Source organism: Ambystoma mexicanum, chromosome 1p (assembly GCF_040938575.1).
Source record: "Ambystoma mexicanum isolate Mex_15411 chromosome 1p, UKY_AmexF1_1, whole genome shotgun sequence".
NCBI lineage: Eukaryota > Metazoa > Chordata > Amphibia > Caudata > Ambystomatidae > Ambystoma > Ambystoma mexicanum.
In genome coordinates, this window is record NC_090921.1 from 202,118,098 (window position 1) to 202,138,735 (window position 20,638).

At 48.0% G+C, this 20,638-nt stretch overlaps 1 protein-coding gene across 1 annotated transcript in view; it reads right to left on the reverse strand.

Annotated features, from left to right (window-relative positions):
* Window positions 1-20,638, reverse strand: part of LOC138468293 (extracellular calcium-sensing receptor-like) — a 60,879-nt gene that overhangs the window by 6,552 nt on the left and 33,689 nt on the right. Inside the window, exon 4 of the mRNA XM_069608819.1 lies at window positions 19,780-19,890. Coding sequence (XP_069464920.1) covers window positions 19,780-19,890 — 111 coding nt within the window. The remainder of the gene's footprint in view (window positions 1-19,779; window positions 19,891-20,638) is intronic.

Sequence of the window (20,638 nt, forward strand, 5' to 3'; positions counted from 1 at the left end):
GAGAAATTGTTAAACGAACGCAGGCCTGGTGCCTCTGCGCCATCTCCGTATGTTCCTATTTTGGGCGCTCTGCCCATTCCTGCTGTTGTTCCTGCTGTTATTCCTGTTCCCCCTGTACAACCTATTGTTCCTAGTCCTCTAGTTGTTGTTCCTCCACCTATCGCACCGCCCCTTCCTTCTGCACCGATAGTTGCACCTTTATTAAATTTACCTGCACCTCCGCTCTCGAGTGGCCCCGTATTGACTGAAGTTGATCCAGGTGCAGGATCAAAGATCGTCACTCGTAATACTGTTTCTGCAGATAAGAAACAGGAATTGTTTGCATGGGCTAAGCACTGTATGGAGAAAGGTGATCAAGTTAATGTTTTTTCCACATTATCTAATTTGAATAGTTTTCCCGAGAAAAATGTTTTTATCGGAGGTTTGGGGACTCATTTATGTGTGATGTGGGGTAGATTACAAAATTCAGATCTTCCACAAGGAGTGAGAGATCTGAATGCTTTGGCACTTTCGAGGGACACAGAGCAGAAAGTATATGGACATGTTGAAAAATTGTTTGAGTATAGGAAGGACTTTGAAAAGTCACGAGATGAGGATGACAAAGACGATAGTATGTATATACAGAAACAGTTCCTTCCGTGTCGTAGATCGGCACCTGAGGAAATACGAATTTGTACCAAAGATGCGATTCGATGGATCTCGGATTCATCGATTCCGCCAGATGAAGTATATGACACGTATAGTCAGTATACAGTAGAAATGCAAAGACAGGTAATTCAGGTAATGGTACAGTACCTGCAAGAAGAATGTGTAAGAAAGAAGGTTAGTTGCCCCATAGAATTATTGGGGATTTGTAAAAGGGCTTTTTCGCCCGACACTTCTTCGGCTGCCTTAGCGCTTGACCTGGCTCTGTTGCTTAGTAAGCGGCCGGAGGTACCTATATCTCAGTTGCCTATGAGAGAGGTTCCTCCGACCTTTGTCCTAAAAGTTGAGATTCCAGCCAAAGCTGGGACTGGTTCCCCCGCTGTGGATATCCCTGCACATTAAGTATCACAATTCGTTCACGTCCCGTTTTCACGACAGGAAGTGAACACTATTCGACAAACAGTTCCCGATATCAGGAAAAACCCGACGGGGTTTTACAAAGAAATAGAGTCCATCTTGCAGTCCTCTGTGTTCACCTTAAGTGATATTGACTTGCTTTTTCCTGTACTCCTACCCGTAGATGTATGGAAGCAGGTTCGGACAATAGACGATGTGCCAGGGTTGGGAGATACGTGGGCTAATATGATTAGGATTGATGGGGAAAGACCAGCAGGTGAGAAACCACCACAGGTAATACTTACTTTGCCTGATAGAATTGTCGCAAAATTAAAAACTATAATTCCAGAGAAAAGAATTATTTGGGACAAGCTTACGGCCTGTGTTCAAGGGAAAACGAAGGCGCCACCGAATTCTTTAACAGATTCGAGCAGGTATTTTCTGACTTCAGTGGACAGGATTTGGGTACAGAGTCTGGGAAAAGGTTGTTTGTGGACATATTTGTACGTGGATTGTTGCCTGACATCCAGTCACAGATTATGTCCTCTGAGAGCACTTGGCAGGCAAAATCTCAATCTGAGGTTTTGCACATGGCTCACTATTATAAGAACCGTGTTAATAATGAGAAGGACAAAATTGAAAAGAGGAAAGGAGATTTGAAAACCAAAGTATTATTACAACAAATTGTTAGAAACCCCAGAGGAGGCACGACACAGACCAGAGGTCAGTATTTCCCAAAAGGAAATGCACCTTTGGGTCCTGTGAATATTAATCAATGTGCTTATTGCCGCCAGGAAGGTCATTGGCGAGCACAGTGCCCCGTCCTTCGACAAAGGTCAAACAGTGTGTTTGGGAGTATGGGTAGACGACCTAGGGGCCGCCCTGGAGCAGGGGGCTGTCACGCTCACCTGATTCCCACAGAGGCGCAGGTCTGGCTTCGAGTGCTGATGCTTCTTCAATGGTGAAGCGCAGGACTCTGAAGATGGACAGGTAGGGCCCCTCTACTCTGGCTTCTCTGGCTCGTAGGAATATTCCCCTGTGCGTGAAAAGGGAGTATTACCTACTGACGGAATAATGCTCAAGCCTCCCACTTCCTTCCAACCCTCCACGATACCCTTCCACGATTCCCTGTGAAGTCTCACCTTAGGGTCTGGAAGGATGAGTTCTCCATCCTGCTTCTGATGCAGGGGCACGTTGAAACCCAGTTACTTCACTGGATTGAGGTTTGATGGAAGTTCAAATAAGCTTGACTATTCAGGTAAGGCGCTGTAAGAGTTCTGTTGCAAGTTCAAAAGTTCAAGCTTAATAATAATGTTCATAGTCTTATTGCAGCAAGCGCTAACGCTTATGTCTTTTTCCCCTTAGGGGCCGGGGTCCGGAATGCCAGGAAGCGGCAGGACCCGAAATGAAATGGGAATGACCCAACTGGTAAGTCGTAGAAGGAAACTGAGCTTTTCCTATTCTCTTCCTTCTCTCACCTTGTGTTCTTATCTTTTTCTCTCTAGGCACTGGGAAGTGGCTGCGGATCCGGATGATCGCTGCTGAAGATGGAGGTGCCCAGGAAAGGTGAGTGAAATGCAGCGCTGCAGCGATCGAAACGAAATGCTTTTAAAAATGATGTCTTCCCTTTCAGGATCGTCGGTGTAATGTCTCTGTGGTACAGCTTTAGCAGGTAAGGTCTTCTTTCTATCCAATTCTCTCTTATCTCCCTTTGTAGGTGACCCAGGATGCTGACAGGCGTGGCTGAAGTCCAGATGCAGGAGCTGACACAGTGAGCGTCCAGCTGCGAGGAGCAGAACAACGCGAAGCAAGAGTTGCTGATCGGGTGTGGTTTAAATAGCTTTGGAAGAAGTTCCAGGTACGTATCCTTCCACCGATCAGGTATGTATCCTTCCGGACAACACCCAGGTGGAAAGTAGTCCCACAGGTAAAGTAGTTCCATTCAGGCCTCAAGAGGGCCTGGATGTAGCAGCATGGTCTGCATCAGGTAAGTGCACATTGAAGCACTTGAACACATGTCTAGCTTTATGAGCCTGGCGCCTAAGGCGCCAGGACAGGGGTCCAACATGAGCCTGGCGCCTAAGGCACCAGGACTGTGTCCAAAGGGCCCCAGCTTGGATCCGCTGGCACTTCCCTGGGCGGAATGATGCCTGCCTCTGGGGTTGCTGGGTCGGACTCGGCTCCTTGGAGGTAGGCATCATGACAGGGGCCCTGATAGAGGTCAGTTTTTACAAGATCCTCAGCAACCTTTTTCACTGAAAAATCAGACCTCGAGTGTGGACTCGAGGAACATATTTGATCACCCTTCTGCTGCCTACCTCTCTGAAGAGCTTCTTTCTGACGATACTCTATTTCATTAGGACTGCCCGAAGCAGGGTTTGGAACTTTACCTATTCCCGTTAATCAGAAAGGCCCCTACGTTGAATTATTAGTTGGGAATAGGAAACACCAGTTTTTGGTAGACACTGGAGCACAGAAGTACTCCATTGATCATTCTCGGGTTCCAAACATTCCACTGTCAGGGCAAACAAATGTTTCCGTAGGGTTTTCTGGTATACCAATTGTCTGTCCGGTTTCTTCACCGGTGTCCATTTCTTTGGGTCACTTTACGGACCATTGCCCTTTTCTTCTCACTTCGAACTGTGGAGAGAATTTGCTGGGGTTGAATTTGTTAAAGAAATTGAACGCAGTAATTCATTGTTCCTCTGATGGAGTACGGCTGATGGTTTCACCACAGCAACTTCCTAATTCTCAGTTCCTGATTCGACCTTTACCTCCTGAGTTTAGCATTGTCCCGGAATGTTTATGGGCGGTTGACGACAATGATGTCAGGGTATTACAGATTGAGCCCGTTAAAATAGTTTTGAAACATGGAGTGAAACTAACACGCATTCCGCAGTATAAAATATCAGTTGAGGGCGAGCGTGCTTTGAAATGCATTGTCTCCGATTTTGTGCATCGTGGGGTGATCGAGGAGATTACAGGTAGTTTGTGTAACAGTCCGATCTTGCCTGTATATAAGAAAGGCGACAATGCAATTCCATACCGGTTCATAATTGATCTTCGTGCTATTAACAGAGTTGTCGCCCCACAATTTCCAATCGTGCCTGATGTGACAACGATATTGACAATGATCCCTGCTACGGCTACGCACTTCAGCGTTGTGGATTTAAAAAACGCTTTCTTTAGCATTCCTATACATAAGGAAAGTAGATATTTGTTTGCGTTCACCTTGGGGGGAGGCTCATTTACATTTACCAGGGCACCTCAAGGGTATACTGAAAGTCCAAGCATTTATAGTAGAGCTTTGAAAGAGCAGCTCGACACCCTTGAATTGCCACCTACTTGTACGCTGCTTCAATATGTTGATGATTTGCTTTTGGCTGCAGACTCTGAGAGTGCTTGTAAAGAAGGCACTGTACTGTTGCTTGTTCATATAGCTAGAAATGGTCATAAAGCTTCGCTCAAAAAATGTCAATATTGTTGTCAGGAGGTCGCCTATTTAGGCTACCTCCTGTCAAAGGAGGGGAGAAGATTGACACCTGAAAGAATAAAACACATTTCTGGCATGTCTGTACCAAATACACAGAAGGAAGTCAGAGCCTTAATAGGTATGGCTTCTTACTGTAGGTTGTGGATCCCAAACTTTTCGCTAGTGATAAAACCGATGTTGGCTTTGACGAAGAAGGGCATTTCTCTGCCACTGCCATGGAAATCGGAACATCAACGATCATTTGAGCTTCTCAAAACCGCGTTATGCTCTGCACCGGTTCTGGGTACTCCAAATCATGACAAGGCATTTGTGTTGTTTGTGCATGAATGTGATGGATGTGCTTTGGCTGTGTTAACACAGGAACACGGAGGGAAGAATAGGCCGTGCGGCTACTACTCCTCCGCCCTTCTCCTGTCGCATGCGCTTTGCCAAGATGTTTGCGAGCTGTCGCTGCTGCTGCCGCGTCTGTAAAACAGAGTGAGGGAATGGTCCTAGGCCATGATTTGATTTTGATGGTACGTCACTCTGTAGATATCCTATTGAATAAAACCCAAACGCAACACCTCACCTCTGCGCGGTTAACAAGGTATGAATTAATTCTGTTTGCCCCTCACATTCAAATTAAGAGGTGTTGTGTTCTTAATCCGGCTGAACTCTTACCTTTCCTGCAAAACAATGTTTGCGGTGACGAAGAATTACATGATTGCCTGTATACCACTGAACAAGAAACGAAGGGCAGGATAGATCTTATAGATACTCCTTTGGACAATGCAGAAGGGGAGCTGTTTTGTGATGGCTCCTGTTTCAAACTTTCAGATGGTACATCTACAGCTGCTTATGCAGTTACTACATTGAGTAAAGTTGTTGAAACTAAGAGAATTTTGCATAACTCTGCGCAGGCCGCAGAGATTATAGCATTGACCCGAGCTTGTGAACTCTCCCAAGGGCGCATAGTAAATATATATACTGATAGCCAGTACACCTTTGAGTGGCTCATAACTTTGGGAGGCTTTGGTCGGAAAGAGGGTTCCTGACCTCACATGGGACCAAGATCCAGCATGGCCCCTTGATAGTGCAATTACTCTCGGCACTCTCACTCCCTAAACAGTTAGCAATCATGAAATGTGCAGCACATCGTAAGGTCATAGATGATGTGGGGAAAGGGAACGCTTTTGCAGACCTGATAGCCAGACAAACGGCCACAGACCTTAGCATGGACATGTATGCTTTGAGGGAAATGAAAGATGCTTATATAATGGATGAAGGTATTGGGTCTGTGCGAGATATTCAAACTGATGCCACAGCAGAAGAATCCAAAAGGTGGGCCGAAGGAATGGGGAAACTAGATGATGATGGGTGTTGGGTGGATACATCTGAAGGAAAATGGTTGCTCCCTGATTCATATGTACTGGCAATGGTTACGATGGCACACGGTCCTACACATGTGTGTGCTCAGCAGATCACGAAAATGTTAGAACAAGTTTGGGTGAATAACAAGATTCCGGAGACTGCCAGACATCATGTCCGAAATTGCATGATCTGCTTACAGCACAATGTGGGTAAGGGGACAGTAACTCCAAGGGGAAGCTTTGGGCCCCCTTCTGTTCCCTTCGAGGTCATTCACTTTGATTTTATTGAGATGGAACGGTGTAACAATTTGAAATATGTTCTTGTAATTATTTGTACCTTCAGTAAATGGGTCGAGGCTTTCCCGTTAAAGATGCTACTGCCATGACCACTGCAAAGATTATGGTAAAATAAATCTTTCCTCGATTTGGGCTCCCAAGGGTAATTTGGTCGGATAAGGGTCCTCATTTTGTTGCAGCAGTAATTTTGCAGATATGCACAGCCTTACGTATTGAGAAACGATTTCACTCAGCTAGACATCCTCAAAGTGCTGGGTTGGTGGAAAGACACAATGGTATCTTAAAGAATAAGCTTGCAAAAACATGTGCCGATACCAAACTGAAATGGCCAGATGCCTTACCTATTGTATTATTGGCTATGCGTACCACACCTCAAACTAAGACTGGGCTTTCTCCATTTGAGGTAGTGATGGGGAGACCTGCTAACATTTGGGGTCTCCCAAAACCTAAAGCACTGAGAGAGGTGGAACATGTATTGCTTGTAGACTACTGTAACCAGTTAACTAAAAACCTGTATTTCATTTATCACCAGGTGCACTCAGCTTTACCTGTACGGTTCACGGGCCCAGAACACGATATACAGCCTGGAAGTTGGGTCCTAGTGAAGGCCTACGAAAGGTCTTCCTGTCTCGCGCCTCGCTGGCGGGGACCCTACCAGGTGCTGTTGGTCACCCGGACAGCAGTGTGGGTGGCTGGAAAGAAACACTGGATTCACGCGACGCATGTCAAGAAACTTCCTCACCCGACGCCACACGTTACAGAAGAAGCAGAACCCCTCGCTGATGCTACAGTCCCTGATCCTGGAGTAGCAAACAGCGCTGTGAGTGCGTCAGAGAATTTCTCTGAGCCCGTGCAGCTTGGGGAACAGTCCATTTCGTCTCCGCACTCTCTTGAAAAATCACTTCCGGAAAATTCTGTTTCAAGCTCTGCGACTTCCGTCGCCTCCGATACGTCGCTTCCCTCAGGAAGTGACGACACCTTATTTTTGGACCAAACAATCTTGGGTACCACCAGGTACAACCTTCGACGAAGAAAATAGAACTACGGCACAGGTTTTTCGTGCATCTGGAAAAGGGAAGTGATTGGAAGTTTTCTTTTGTATAAGAAAGTTCTGTTGAACAAAAGCGATTCTGCTGGCTAGGTTTGGGAAGGACTAAGAAATCGCGCGACCGTAGCGTCGCCAGCAACGAACTTTGGGGTCGTCGATTGAGGAACTACAATGCCTGCCACCTCCACTGCTGCTCCCCGCACTGGACTTGTGAATAAAGGGGTGACCAACTTGGACAATGAACAATGTGCCTGGGCCCCGAAAACGTACTGCTGTGTTTTGATAATGATAATTGTTATTTTTGCAATTACTGCTGTAGGACTTTGGTACTTTGAAGAAATCTATCCTCTAAAACCTTTACTACCGACCGAGATTGTACCAACTGTTTTGACTCCCTCTGTACACCTTCACACTCTGTCCCCTAGAGACTCCCAACATAGACAAAAATATCATAATAACACTCTAATGATAGTAATGAATGCAACGCATGCCATTTTTAATAAGAGTAATTGTTGGATTTGTACTCATTTACCGCAACATGGGAACAAGGGACTGGGATGGTATATTCATCCTTTACCTTTAACGACTGCTTGCTATGCCTCTCTTAGAGCACTATTCTTTGCCCGTGGAATGATAGCATCTCAGGGAACTTTGATGGAACTAATTTGAATGATTTCGAGAAACGTGAATTAACTCCCCTGGGATGCTCGCTATTTGCAAATAGAAGTAAACCTAATGGCCCTCATTACGACCCTTGCGGAAAGCGACTGACCGGAGCGCCACAGCGTAAATAGCGTTTCCGCCATTGTACGAAGGAGCAAAGTGCGGCCCATTCCGACCCATCGGGCACGAGCACCACGCCACGGCGGAAGTGCAAAGTCCGCGATGGCGGAAATGACCCCAAAACGGCCCACACCGCCGCCGTACGGCGCCCTAGGTGCAATACCGCCACCCCTCTTAGCGGTCAACGCAGCGTGCGCCTACCGGAAAGTACGGTGCCCGGAAATATACGGAAACGGAAGTTAAAACATGGGCCCGGAACGGGAAACATCCCGGCGTACACCTATAAAAACACCAAAACCACACAACCACTAAAATCACTACCCTGAAACACACCCCAACCCGTCAACCACCCTAGCGAAACCAAGAAAAATGGGAAAAGTAGCGAAGAAAGCGTGCGACCGCAAGCGGCAGGTCCACTTCTCCCGTGAGGAACTCACCGTGCTAACAGAGACCCTCCAGGAGAATGCTGCCGTCGTCTTCTCCACGCAAATGACCAGGACGGCACTTGCAAACAAGAAGGCCATATGGGCTCTGGTGGCACAGCGGGTAAGTGCGGTGGGGACCGCACCCCGCACCCCACAGCAATGCCGCAAGCGATGGGACGACCTGCGGATACGCGTCCGCAGCATACTCTCTGCCAACCGCAACATTGCCACAGCCACCGGGGGAGGTCCTGAATCACCCATCAAGTTGACCCCCTGGGAAGAAATCTGTGCCTCCACCATCGGAATGGAGAGCATAGAGGGAGTCGGAGGGATGGAGAAAGGAGTGCAGACATCCGAAGATTCAGGTAGGTGGGCCAGATAAAACAATGCCAAATCCACAAAGTCCAACCATGTGAAGTACCATGCGTCCACATAGTGCAACAGAAACACATGTCCAGGAGAACGTCCACACACATCGGCCTGAAAGCGCACGTCAAAACCCACAATAAATACATAAATAATTAAAAACCCCTAATACACGCACTACACGTGCAGCAGGCACACCCTAACTGCAGGCTGCCAAACAACTGCACCCTCACTCCACACACAAATCAAAGCACCTCCAAGACCCCGACCCAAATCACCCTCAGGTACCACCCCAATGCATGTGATACAATGCCATTCCAATTCCCACTGACCCATCAATAACCCTCGCCCTCCTTTACTCCACCACAGGGTCCAATCCAAACGACGAGCTACAGGACACCCCTACCAGCACACCTGCAAAGAGGGCCAAGACCAACGGCCAGAGACCCTCCACCTCAGCTGCACGCATCAAGACACGGCAGCAGCACAAATCAGGTGGCAGCACAGAGGAGGGAACATCAACAGGCACCCCAGCAGCCAGCATGGCCACAACACCACCACCACAGGTCCCCCCAATGGATGCCACAGAAGGCACTGCCTCTGGTGGCAGCAGCACCATAGGTGACACCCCATTGATGGCAGCATGCTCGGACACAGAAGACGGGGATGTCGAGGTCAGATCCATCCATGACCTGTCCCAATCCCCCTGTCTGTCCCATCCCGTACAACATGAGGATACCACGCAGGTGCAGCCACAAGACGACGACTGGCCATCCCCCACAAGCCCTGTGGCAAGGCAACATGAGGACAACAGCCCCTCTGTGACACCACCGCAAATGGCCATGGCCCAGCAGAGGCAACAGTCCCTCGACAAGTTAATCGTCCAACAGCAGAAAATGGCCACACTCCTCAAGGGCCATGCCGATGAATGTGGGGGCACCAAGGCAGACATAGAAACATCAACAGAGACACTTAGGGCAGAAATGGAGAGAGGTACAGAGACGCTAAGGGCACAAATTGAGAGTAGCACCGAGAGCCTGAGAGTCCAAATGGAGAGTAGCAGCGAGAGCCTGAGGGGGGAACTGCATGCGACGTCCAAAGACGTATGTGCCGAACTTGCCGCAGTGCGCCGTGTGCTCACTGAGCTCTCGCAAACCCTTAGGGACATGCATGGACGTGAGCAGGCAGACACATCATCCGTTGCAAGTTCCGTCCAGGGCAGCCCCCAACGTAGATCTGGAAGGAACCTGCGCTCCACAGGCAGGGGTGCCCCTGATACCCGCAGAGGGGGCATGCAATAGCGACAGCCCACTGACAATGAGCATCTTTGGACACTGGTGTTCGGGGGGGAGGTAGGAGGGTGGAGGGGGTGTGTTGGGCTCACTTGGGTGGCGGGTCGATAGGGTGTTCAACATGATATCACATATGCCATAAAAAGTGCACGATCAACCAATGAGAAGTGTGGACATTGATCTTTGTGTACTAGGCCATCATAGGCGTACAGTCCATATTGTGCATGTCCCAGACACACGCAGTGCCACGAGTCCCGTGTCCATGTATCAGCCACCAGGCGTGAGTGCTAGAAGCATACATCAATGAGATGCTGACGAATGTCACGGCCCTCCGGTGCCTCGCAGACTCCATGAGGTGCTGCCACATCCCCACCCTCATCATGACCATCATCAGGTGCTTGCAGTTCTGCGTCAGGGGGCATGGGCACATTTCTACGTACGCACATGTTGTGGAGCATGACACATGCCATCACCATCTTTGCAACCTTCTCATGGCGGTACAGGAGTGCCCCGCCAGACCTGCTGAGGCAGCGGAAACGGGTCTTCAGTAGGCCGAATGCCTGTTCAATGACTACACGGGTACGTGAGTGGGCATGGTTGTAGTCCTCCTCATGCTGGTCCCGTGGGTTCCGGACTGGTGTGAGGAGCCATCTCTTCAGTGGATATCCAGCATCACCTGTATGTGGACGAGAAACGTATGATGTGGAATGCCATTGATACGTACGCACACCCCCCCCCCTTCCTGGCAGGTCATTGACAATTCACATACCCCACATCATCATGCATGTAATGAGACTCACCGAGTAGCCAGGATCTGTTCCCTGCGTGTCGCTCCATGTAGCGTGGTATTGTAGAGTTCCTCAAGACCATAGAATCATGGGTTGATCCAGGGAATCGGGCACAACAATGTGTAATGATCCTGTTGGAGTCACACACCATCTGTACATTCAGGGAATGGAATTGTTTTCGGTTGCGGTACTGGGCCTCCATGGCATGTGGGACGACCAATTCAACATGGGTGCAGTCGATGGCACCAATGCAACCCGGTATGCCGGCAAGTGCATGGAATCCCACTTTTGTGTTGGTTATTTCCTGCTCCGAGCGTGGTAGAGAGATGTAGTCGTCTGCGTGCTGCAGGAGGGCATCGAGCACTTGCAATAGTGTCCGTGAGAACAGTGGCTGAGAAATGCCATGCAACTGTCCGACTGTGTGCTGGTAGGTGCCTGTGGCCAGGAAGTGGAGTACAGACACCACCCTCAGTAGGGGTGGGATGGCGGTTGGGCTATCTATCATGCTGACAAGGTCAGCCTGTGTCATGTCCACAATGGCGGCTATGGTGTCCCGGTCCAGACGGTAGAGGGTGTGGATCTGCTCATCAGTGAGGTTGAACGGATGTGCTCGGAGGCGTTGAATTGCGGGCTGCCTGCGTGGTGGTAGTGGCTGTGCTGGTGGGCCTTGCTGGCCCTGCCTCCCCCTCCTGCGTCTCCTCCGTGCGGCTGGTTGTAGTTGGTGTTCGTCTACTTCTTGGAGTCGGAGCACTTGCAGTGCTATCAGGTCCCCCAGGGCCAACATCGCGAGTCCTGCCGGTAGCATTTCGGTGTGGTTGTGGGAGGAGACTGGCTGTGCAATTTATGTGTTTTCAGGCTGTATGGCCTCCACCTGTGGTGATTGATTCCACCTGTGCAAACTGCTCTCCCCTTTGGCCGAGCACGTCCCGCGCACAACGCTGCAATTCGGGGAATTGTATCTTGCTATTGCAATCATGTATTTGTACCCGATGGCCGTGTAAGATTGGTTGATATGTTCATTCTGCTGTGGTCCCATTGTTTCACATACTATCTGTGCAGTCGCGAACAGACTTGTGAGGGGTCAGTGGGACGTAGTACTCGAGTAACGGTGGGCCCTCATGCATCACTGTACCGAGTTGCAACGACGGGCGGGGCGTCCCATTCGTGGGTGAAGGCAGTTGCCATTTTCACACACAGCCGCACTCGATGGAATAATTAGTGATTTCAAACGGCCACAGATGCCTTTTCGACGTGATGTTGCAAATGAGGAATTCGAAGGGCGGCGCTTTCGGTTTCCAGCTAGCGGCGAGGAGATGCCCACAGGTCTGACTGCAAATGTAACGTTCTATTGTTCTATGTCCTTGAGACAGGGCCCATGGCGAGGGAGCAATGATTGATATGAATAGTTTGGGATGCGCAATAGCTACGTGGGCGATGAGGCCGTCCGTTCCCAAATACATGTTACTTCACAACACTGGAATTACGGGCTGGGGCACTGTGGATTTAGCAGGCTGCATAACGCACAGACTCAATGGATGTTTCTAATGTTATGTGAGTAATTATTCAGGCATTTTGATCCCGGGATGAGGGAATGATGGATGGATGCATGGGCAGGTGATTTGATACAGAGTTTGCCATGTACAGGGCTTCTTGGGATCTATCCGCCTCCCCTACGCTATGTGATGCAGGGCTGCCATAGTGGGACCATCGTCCATCTGGCCTTGTTGAGCCCTCCCTGTCTCGAGGCGCCCTCAGACACTTGTTTGTGATGGTGTTTGCACCTCGATATAGATGGTTATGAGTCGCAAGTGGTTTTGGGGTGGTGATGTTCCTTTGGAGTGGGCTAGCATGCATATGGCTGTGGATTTCGTGTGATCATTGAAGTGAGTTGTTGGTATGTAGTTCTGATGGCCATTCTGTTCTTTTTCTTTTCTTTTGGTTGACAGGTATCTCCTCCCCTTTTGCCACTGCCATCTGTATGCCACTCCTGCAGATGGATTTTACTCCCGACACCTGCTGCTTCGTGTTAATCAGTGGAGCAGCATTACGATCTTATGGGACGATCGCCAATGGGCCACATGCCCTTACGCAGTACTGGTGGCTCGGAGCAACATTTCGGCCTTTCAGCTGGACTAGTGCCTCCCCATTGGGACGGCCCTGCGGTTCTGTGCGCTTCCATGTTGCCTTTTCGTACGTGAATGTGGCTCTGTGTACCATGGGGGAACAGGGCGACACACAGGTAGTGGCTGGTCATTTCTTGCGGAAGCAGCCCACAATGGTGATTAGTGTTTTGGAGTTCATGGCCTGATGGCTGTATGTGCTTGGTGATTTTGATGTGCATAAAATTTCTATTCTGATTTGGCCCGTGTAGCGTTTTTCTTTGCAAGTGATGTGGCATATGCCTATTTGGGGGGCGATGTATTGTGAGGAGATCTGCATTGGGTTCCAGCTTCGGGGTTTAGTTGCGTGGTACTGTGCTGTGCGCGTTTGCCTACGAAGCCCAGTGAGGTCAGGGATGGGGGCTGCCAATATGCCAGTTTGAATGTTGTCATGCTCAGGGGCGGGGGATTGGGTTTTGTGTAACAGATGCCGGTCAGCCAGGTGGACTGGTTGAATGATGTGGTTTTCGGAATATTGCTGGTCACAGGTGCCTGTGTTTGCGTGCGTTTCTTGGTGGGGGACTGTGGTCATGTCCATTGGGATGGCTTCTGTATTCGTGCCATCTGTGCCCTGCAGCTCCCATTGGCCCCTCTTGTGTTTCTTTTGTTCGTTGGCATGCATGGGTGACTTGTACATTTCAATGGTTGCATTGTGGCTTCATTGCACCTACGGGGAGTTGTACTTTGTGGGCAGGGAGCGGTGTACAGGCACTCAGTGGGGCCGTTTACGGTTGATTCGCGATGCCGTACTTCTCGCCATGGCGGAATGGTACATTCCGCCATGCCTGATGGCGTTAGGTACATGTCCGCTAGGGTCGGAATTGGCGTACCGTTGCACCATGGTGGTGTTTGCGGTTTGGCATGGCGCGCGCGCGCGTGCTTGGTGCAGTTAGCGTTGGCGTTCACTACGGTGTCGCTAATGGCTTCGTACTTTGCGGTGACGGGTCATAGTCGCACCGAGCGCTATTCGATGGCGGTATTGCATTTCCGCCATCGTTTTTCGATTTCCGCCAGGGTCGTAATGAGGGCCAATGTCGCTTCTATTAGGCCGTCTGATAAACTATCTCTTCCTTTTCAAACTCTAATTTCCTTTAAAATGGCTCCGATAGGCAATAAGGACGCCGTGCCTCCTTCTTACTCTATAAATCATAGCCCCGACTCGGTCCCCTTTTGTGTACAAAGAAATGGCACTCGGCCAATGGGAGATTTTGAAGGTTGTAAGAACATTGTAAATTTGACTGGAGAAAACAGGCCTTTGTATGTAGGGGGGGCCTGTTTATTTTGTTTGTGGTAGTTTAGCATATCCCTGGTTACCCAAGGATTGGCAGAGAACCTGTTATTTAGGAATACTATTACCCGGGGTATTTATAGCTAGTACATTGGAGGTTTCTAAGGTTCGCCCACGGCGGGACAAGAACGGAGATACCCCTGGGCAAGTATTGGGAGATATAGCGAAATCAGTTGTGCCCTTTTGGGGACAAATAACAAACTCTGAGAACATTAGGGGATTAGCAAGGGTACTGGAGAGAACGATCAACCGGCCCACGGACATACTCTACAATATGACCTTAGAACAAAAAGCAATAAGATTGGTAGCACTCCAAAATCGGATGGCATTAGATGTTATTCTGGCAGAACGAGGTGGAGTATGCAAATTAGTGGGGTCCGCTTGCTGTGTTTTCGTACCAGATTCCTCGCCGACAATTTTTAAAGCAATACAGAACTTGCATACTCTTAGTTCTGAAGTGCATATCCCTGTAGGAGATTGGAATCTTAGCACCTGGTTCTGGGATTCTTTACGATCTTGGGGTTGGAAGGTGCTTTCTGTTATTCTAGTTATTTCGGGGATCCTGCTATTCCTTTGTTGCTGTTTTCAATGTCTTCCAAGTATATGTGGAATGCTAGGGGGATGTTGTGCCCAAGCAGTGAGCACAATAGGGCATAGAATATATGCCCCAGATACAGCATCTAAAGAGTTTGTGTTGCAAGAGGTTCTGATGAACGACCTAATGGCTATAGATGTTACAGACAATGATTCGGGATGTATGGATGACAACACATGGGGTTATTTGCAAAAGTATTAGAAATGATGTTAGCACTTGGAATAGGCCAAAAGGAGCATCTGTTGGAATTGAAATAATATTATGCCTCCTATCGCAGTATTTGAATGTGTATTGCCCTACGCCAAGTTGTCTAAAAATATCATGTAAATAGACTCCGCGGGAAGGTTTTGACCTTAACGAAAAGTTATGTAAGTCGCCATCTTGGATTTAGCCACCATTTTAGGTTCTCTTGTAATGTGGAAGTCACCCTGAACATCGAAATGGAGGCCGATTGACATTCTGAGTGAGAATCTGGCCGTTGTGACCTCCACACACACGAAATAATTAATATGCCTGCAGGCCACTTGTCGGGGTCGCGAACTGAGACCTTGTCCTATCCCTGACCGATGTGTAAATGAACAACTGTATCAGCGGAACTGATCAAAATGCATACATTATGGGATTGACCTGGCAAGGAACCCTAGGCCTGGTCTCGAGAATGGTTAACCCCCGAGGGGGTTGGCCAAGGGCTGGATAAAGGATATAAAAGCCCAAGTATTCCAATGTACGGTCTCTCTACTAATGCATCGAACCTTCGTTGAAGTTCGTTACGTTACTCCGAGAGCTGAATAGCTATCCGTTTGTCAATTGACTTTGGTAACTGTTGTAGCTTTTAAATAAAGCACTTTGTATGTCCTTTGTAACCTGTGTTGGTGTGTTTCCTTTGGGCTTCCCAGCCTCATATCATTTTTTATGTTTTCACAATATGGGGCAGGCAAACCAAAATGCGAAGGATCTCTGTCTTACTGGCATTCAGGCAGAGATCATTGGCAGAGCACCATGCCTGAATAGCAGTCAGGTGTAAGCCAGGAAGAGGAGGAGGAGGTAGGGGAGGGCAGCTTGAAGGAGACCTGTGTGTCACCTGTGTAACACTGGAAATGAGGAGAGAAAGTGGAGATCAGGTGGGCCAGATGGGCCAGGTAGATATTGAAGAGACATGCCAATAGGATAGAGCCCTGAGGAACGCTACGGGCAGAAAGTGAGTTGGAGGAGAGAAAAGGACCCATTTGCACTTGGGAAGGTCTGTTTCAGAGGAAGGTGGTCAGCCATGCCTGTGACCTGTCCATGATGCCTAGGGTATAATGCAGATGGTTTACGAGGATGGAGTGGTTGACTCTGTCAGAAGCAGAAGAAAGATCGAGGAGCATCATGACAGAGTCAGCAAGAGAATCCAGGTTAGAGAGTATGTCTTTGCGGGTGTTCAGTAGAGTGGTTTACGTGCTTCTGGATGCCCTGAAACCAGACTGGTGGCCATGGAGGCCGCTGGCCAACTCGGTGTGGACCCACATTTCCCATGAGTTTGCCCAAAAAAAGGGTGATATAGATAGGGCGTTAGCCGGAACAGAAGGGTCAGCAGACTGCTATGTTAGGAGAGGGTGCACAAGAGAGCGCTTAAGGGGTTGAGGCAAGGAGCCAGTGGCAAATGGGTGATTGCAGAGGTCAGCCAAGGCTGGAGAGAGAGAGGCAATGTTGTCCTTGATGGTTCTGGAGGAGAAGGATAGCACCTGTTTAAATGAGACTTTCATAGAGCGGGCCACTCTAGAGATCCCATGAGGTGCAATGAGAGAGAAAGAGAAGAGTAAAGGGGGCAGGGGCAAGGGAGACAAGAGAAGGGCAGGGGCTTAGGGAGGAGCAGAAGACAGAGAGGACAGGATGTCCAGAGTTTTTGAGGGGAAGGATTTCACCAAAGAACTAAGAGAAAACAAAGAAATAAGAGCAGTAGTCAGAGGAATAAATGAAAGAACATGAAGCAGGTCGCAAAGGTTGAGATCTAATGGATCATGTATATTTCTGTACATTCAAAAGCAACCCCTTACACCAGTAAAAAGGAATAAAAAAAGATGAAAAAGAAGTGCCAGACTCAAGAGCAATAAGATCCGGATGATAATATGCCAGAGGAATGAATTAATCCCTCTATATATTCAGATGTGAGGAAGGGAATGTAGAAGATTGAAGAAATAACAGAGGGCCCAGATAAAGATAAAAAGGTGAAAGAAACAAAATGATTTGAGATTAATGACTGTTTGAGTATCGAAGAGGCAGTACGGGATCCTCCTACATTGCTTTGATGCCTTATATTCTGGACATTGGAAGCGTAATCGAGAAAGGAAGACTGAAGTTTCAAGGGGAATCAAGGTTCCCAACTACTATGACCTTGAAGGTCTGACAAAAGACTAATCACAAGGGAGATGGGAACAAGGGTAGAGTGGAATTGGATAAGTGTGTATGGTTAGAAATTCAGTTGAGAACAGATGAGGAACTGATATGGAATTGATGTAACGCACTAAATTTAATACATATGGTGCGGAAACGTAGATTCATTGAGTCTAGAAATATAAGATTGCCAATAAAAAATAACAGATTGGGTACTGTTACATCTGGAATCGTGCATGGTGAAACAGGCAATTCCAGAGGTGGCAGTGTGTTTCTTACTATTAGGCTTTGACCTCACTAATGCTACAGATATATGAGGTGATATATGGCATTTATAACACGCCTATACACAAGTGTTTCAAGGCGCAATGAGGCAAGGGAGGATCGACAGAGCGAGGACAGAAAACAACAATCTTACTAAGCCTTGTGATGTTGAGATTGTGCAAGTGCAGGTGAGCGGGGAGGGGAGAAGTGCTGGGGGGGAGGAGGGATGTACAAGTGCAGGTCATGGAATGAATACAACAAATATTGCAGCCAACAGGTGACAAGTGCGAGTGTTAAAAGTGCAGACAACAGGTGTCAATAAGTGCAGGAAAGGGACTGTAGGGTTACAGATACAAACCACAGCAAACCACAGGGATTCCAGGAGGCCGTGCGTGTGTGTAACTGGACAAGCAGGGAACTGGGCACAAGTTCAGAGGGTAGCCAGGTGACCAGTGCAGTATTAGCCAGGAGAACAGCAGGGTAGAGGAAGAGAGAAGGCAGAAGCAAAGAGGACATCTTGAGATACTTCAGGAACCGGAAATGGTTCTGCTTAAGTTTCAGAGAGGCAGGGAGGCTGTTGCATAGGGAAGCGCCAGCTGAAGAAAGAGATCTGCCCCCAACTTGTTGCTTGGAGAAGCGACTGGCCCTCAAGACGTTGGAGGTGGAGGAGTGAAGAACTAGAGTAGGAAGATATTTACAAAGTTAGAGTTGGAGGTATTGTGGTCTCAGGTGGGAGCAGGAATAGGGCCCAGGGTGCACAAGCCTAGAGAGGAAAGAGAGATTGAGGCACGAAGGTTGATGCAGTTTGAAAGGAGGGAAAAGGGTGATAGGGGAAAGGACAACAGTGATGGTGTTCGTATTAAGGAGAGGGCTTCGGAAGAAGATTAGATTATGTTACAGAAGGACAGAAGCGTTCATGTCAAAGTCACCTGTGGGGGTATAAACACAATGGAGAGAAAGGTGGCTGTGAACAATGAGACTGTGTCTTTATCTACAGAGAAATATTCATAGGCCTGGCTACCAAAGCTCTGACAATAAATAAGGTGTTAGGGAGAATTCTCAAAAATGTGCTGATTCCCTTCACCTTATAGACCCCCATCAACTTTGCTGGATTTTGATGACTTGATTTTGTTACCTGGAGAGAGTGTGACCCTTTTTCCCAATATCTCATGTGTTTTAAAATGTGTTTACTCTTGCGTTTTCTTTGGTTTTGGAGTCTAACCAACTCCATTGGCATCATCTTTTCATTTGTGTCACACAGCACCCTCAGTGCAGTGGCACAGGGAAACGTGTTCAGGCTTTCCCAATACTTTCTCTGCGATTAACTACTTTTTCCCAGAGTAAGTAAAGTGAAATTGACTTTAAATTCCTAGACCCAGCACACCCAATCTTACAATAGAGTGCTGGAGGGGTTACTTAGTATCCCCTGTGTCTAGATACTCTTGCGGCAGTCAAATGTTACCCTTTCCTCTCAGAATAGCTGCCTGGCAGTGGTTTTACAACAAACTACCATGATTTTTTCTGACCGCGAACACCGGTAGAGTTAAATCGCGGGAGCCATTTTTTTCAAGATAGCGTCTGAGCCCCCTTTGTTTAAACAGGTCCCGGTCTTCTTATTTCGCCATTTCTTTGTGGAATGGTCCTTCTAGAGTATTGCTCTGCCCACCAAACCAGGTTTGGTTCCTTTGTTCATTCGCCTTTGGCGGGCTTCAGGACTGAAGACCGCCTCTGGCACCTGAGTGTCTGGGGTGGTCAGGAAGAGAGGGAGGTGCCCGAAACTCCCTGTGCTTAGTCTCCTACGAGACGCAAATGCACTATGGTATGATTGGCTGGCTGACTGTCCGACAAGGACAGCCACCCTACAGGGTGAGTGACAGCTAGGCTGGAATTAATGGGAGAGAACTGAATAAAAGGCGAGTCTCTTGGCTTGGAACGCAGAGTCGACCACTGGAACGAAAGAACCAAATACGAGCTTGAAGAGGATGGCTGCTGCAACTCATGGAACATTGGTTTGCCCGGTGAAGCTCTGCTGCAGGTCTGAGTCACCAAGTTCACCTCGACAAAGAAGCCCTTCAAGGTCGACTTCTCCATTTGAGTTGGTGGGACCAATCAACTCGTACCCTAACCCACCTGGACACCTTATCTCGGAGCTGCAGTGCTGCAGGAAACCGTATAACCAGGGAGAGGGACACCAGTGTGCGTGCTTTACTACAGTTACCGGAATTGAAGATTTGCCAAGTGCCAGCTTTGTGACCAGTCCCAGTGCAGTGCAGAAGTCCTCCGACGTCCTCCCTTTGTCCCCATGACTGAGGCTCAGGAACAGCGAGATCTGCAGGAGAAAGCAAGGAACATAAGTCTTCATCTGCATCTTTTTTGTCATGTGTAAGGTACTGTGAAACGAGACTGAGAGTACTTACCTCTGGCGGTTAAAGTCCTTGAAACTTTTGCAACTCACAGGCCTAATCAGCTTGTGACCCAACATATAATTCTTCTTTTTACAAACTACTTCTAAGAGCTTCTACAGAGACTTTACTGTTTACTTACCAGAACCATTTTATCCTATCCAAGCCTTTAGCCCATTGACTTTGGCCTAGCCTATTGAATTGAATTGACTCTTCTGGTGAACTCAAAATATCTGCACTGTCTAAGAAATTGTAATCCTTTTATGTTCTGAACCTATTTCTTTTTGCTCCTCCTTCAAAGTATTCTGAATGCCATTTTGCTCCTTCTTTAAAGTAGCTTGACTGCTTCAGAAACTTAATGAGTATACTACTGAAGTATATTTGTGTGTGATATCTAACTGCCTCCTTCTAGTGAATGTTTTATAACTGACTGTTGAATAAATTAGTAAGTGTTTAACTAAGAAACTTTGAGTCTATGAGTTTATTTGAACACATGTGAATGTTACCTCTGTGTAACATCATTACTGCTCACATTCCCCTCTTGATATAAGCCTAGCTGCTCAACCCCGTTACCAAACACTGGTTGGTTTGCTTACACCTGTAGTCTTAGTTGTGTGTAGTGGTCCCAAAGGGTACTGCATACAAACTCTGCCTGACATAAGGTAAAGGTGCAAG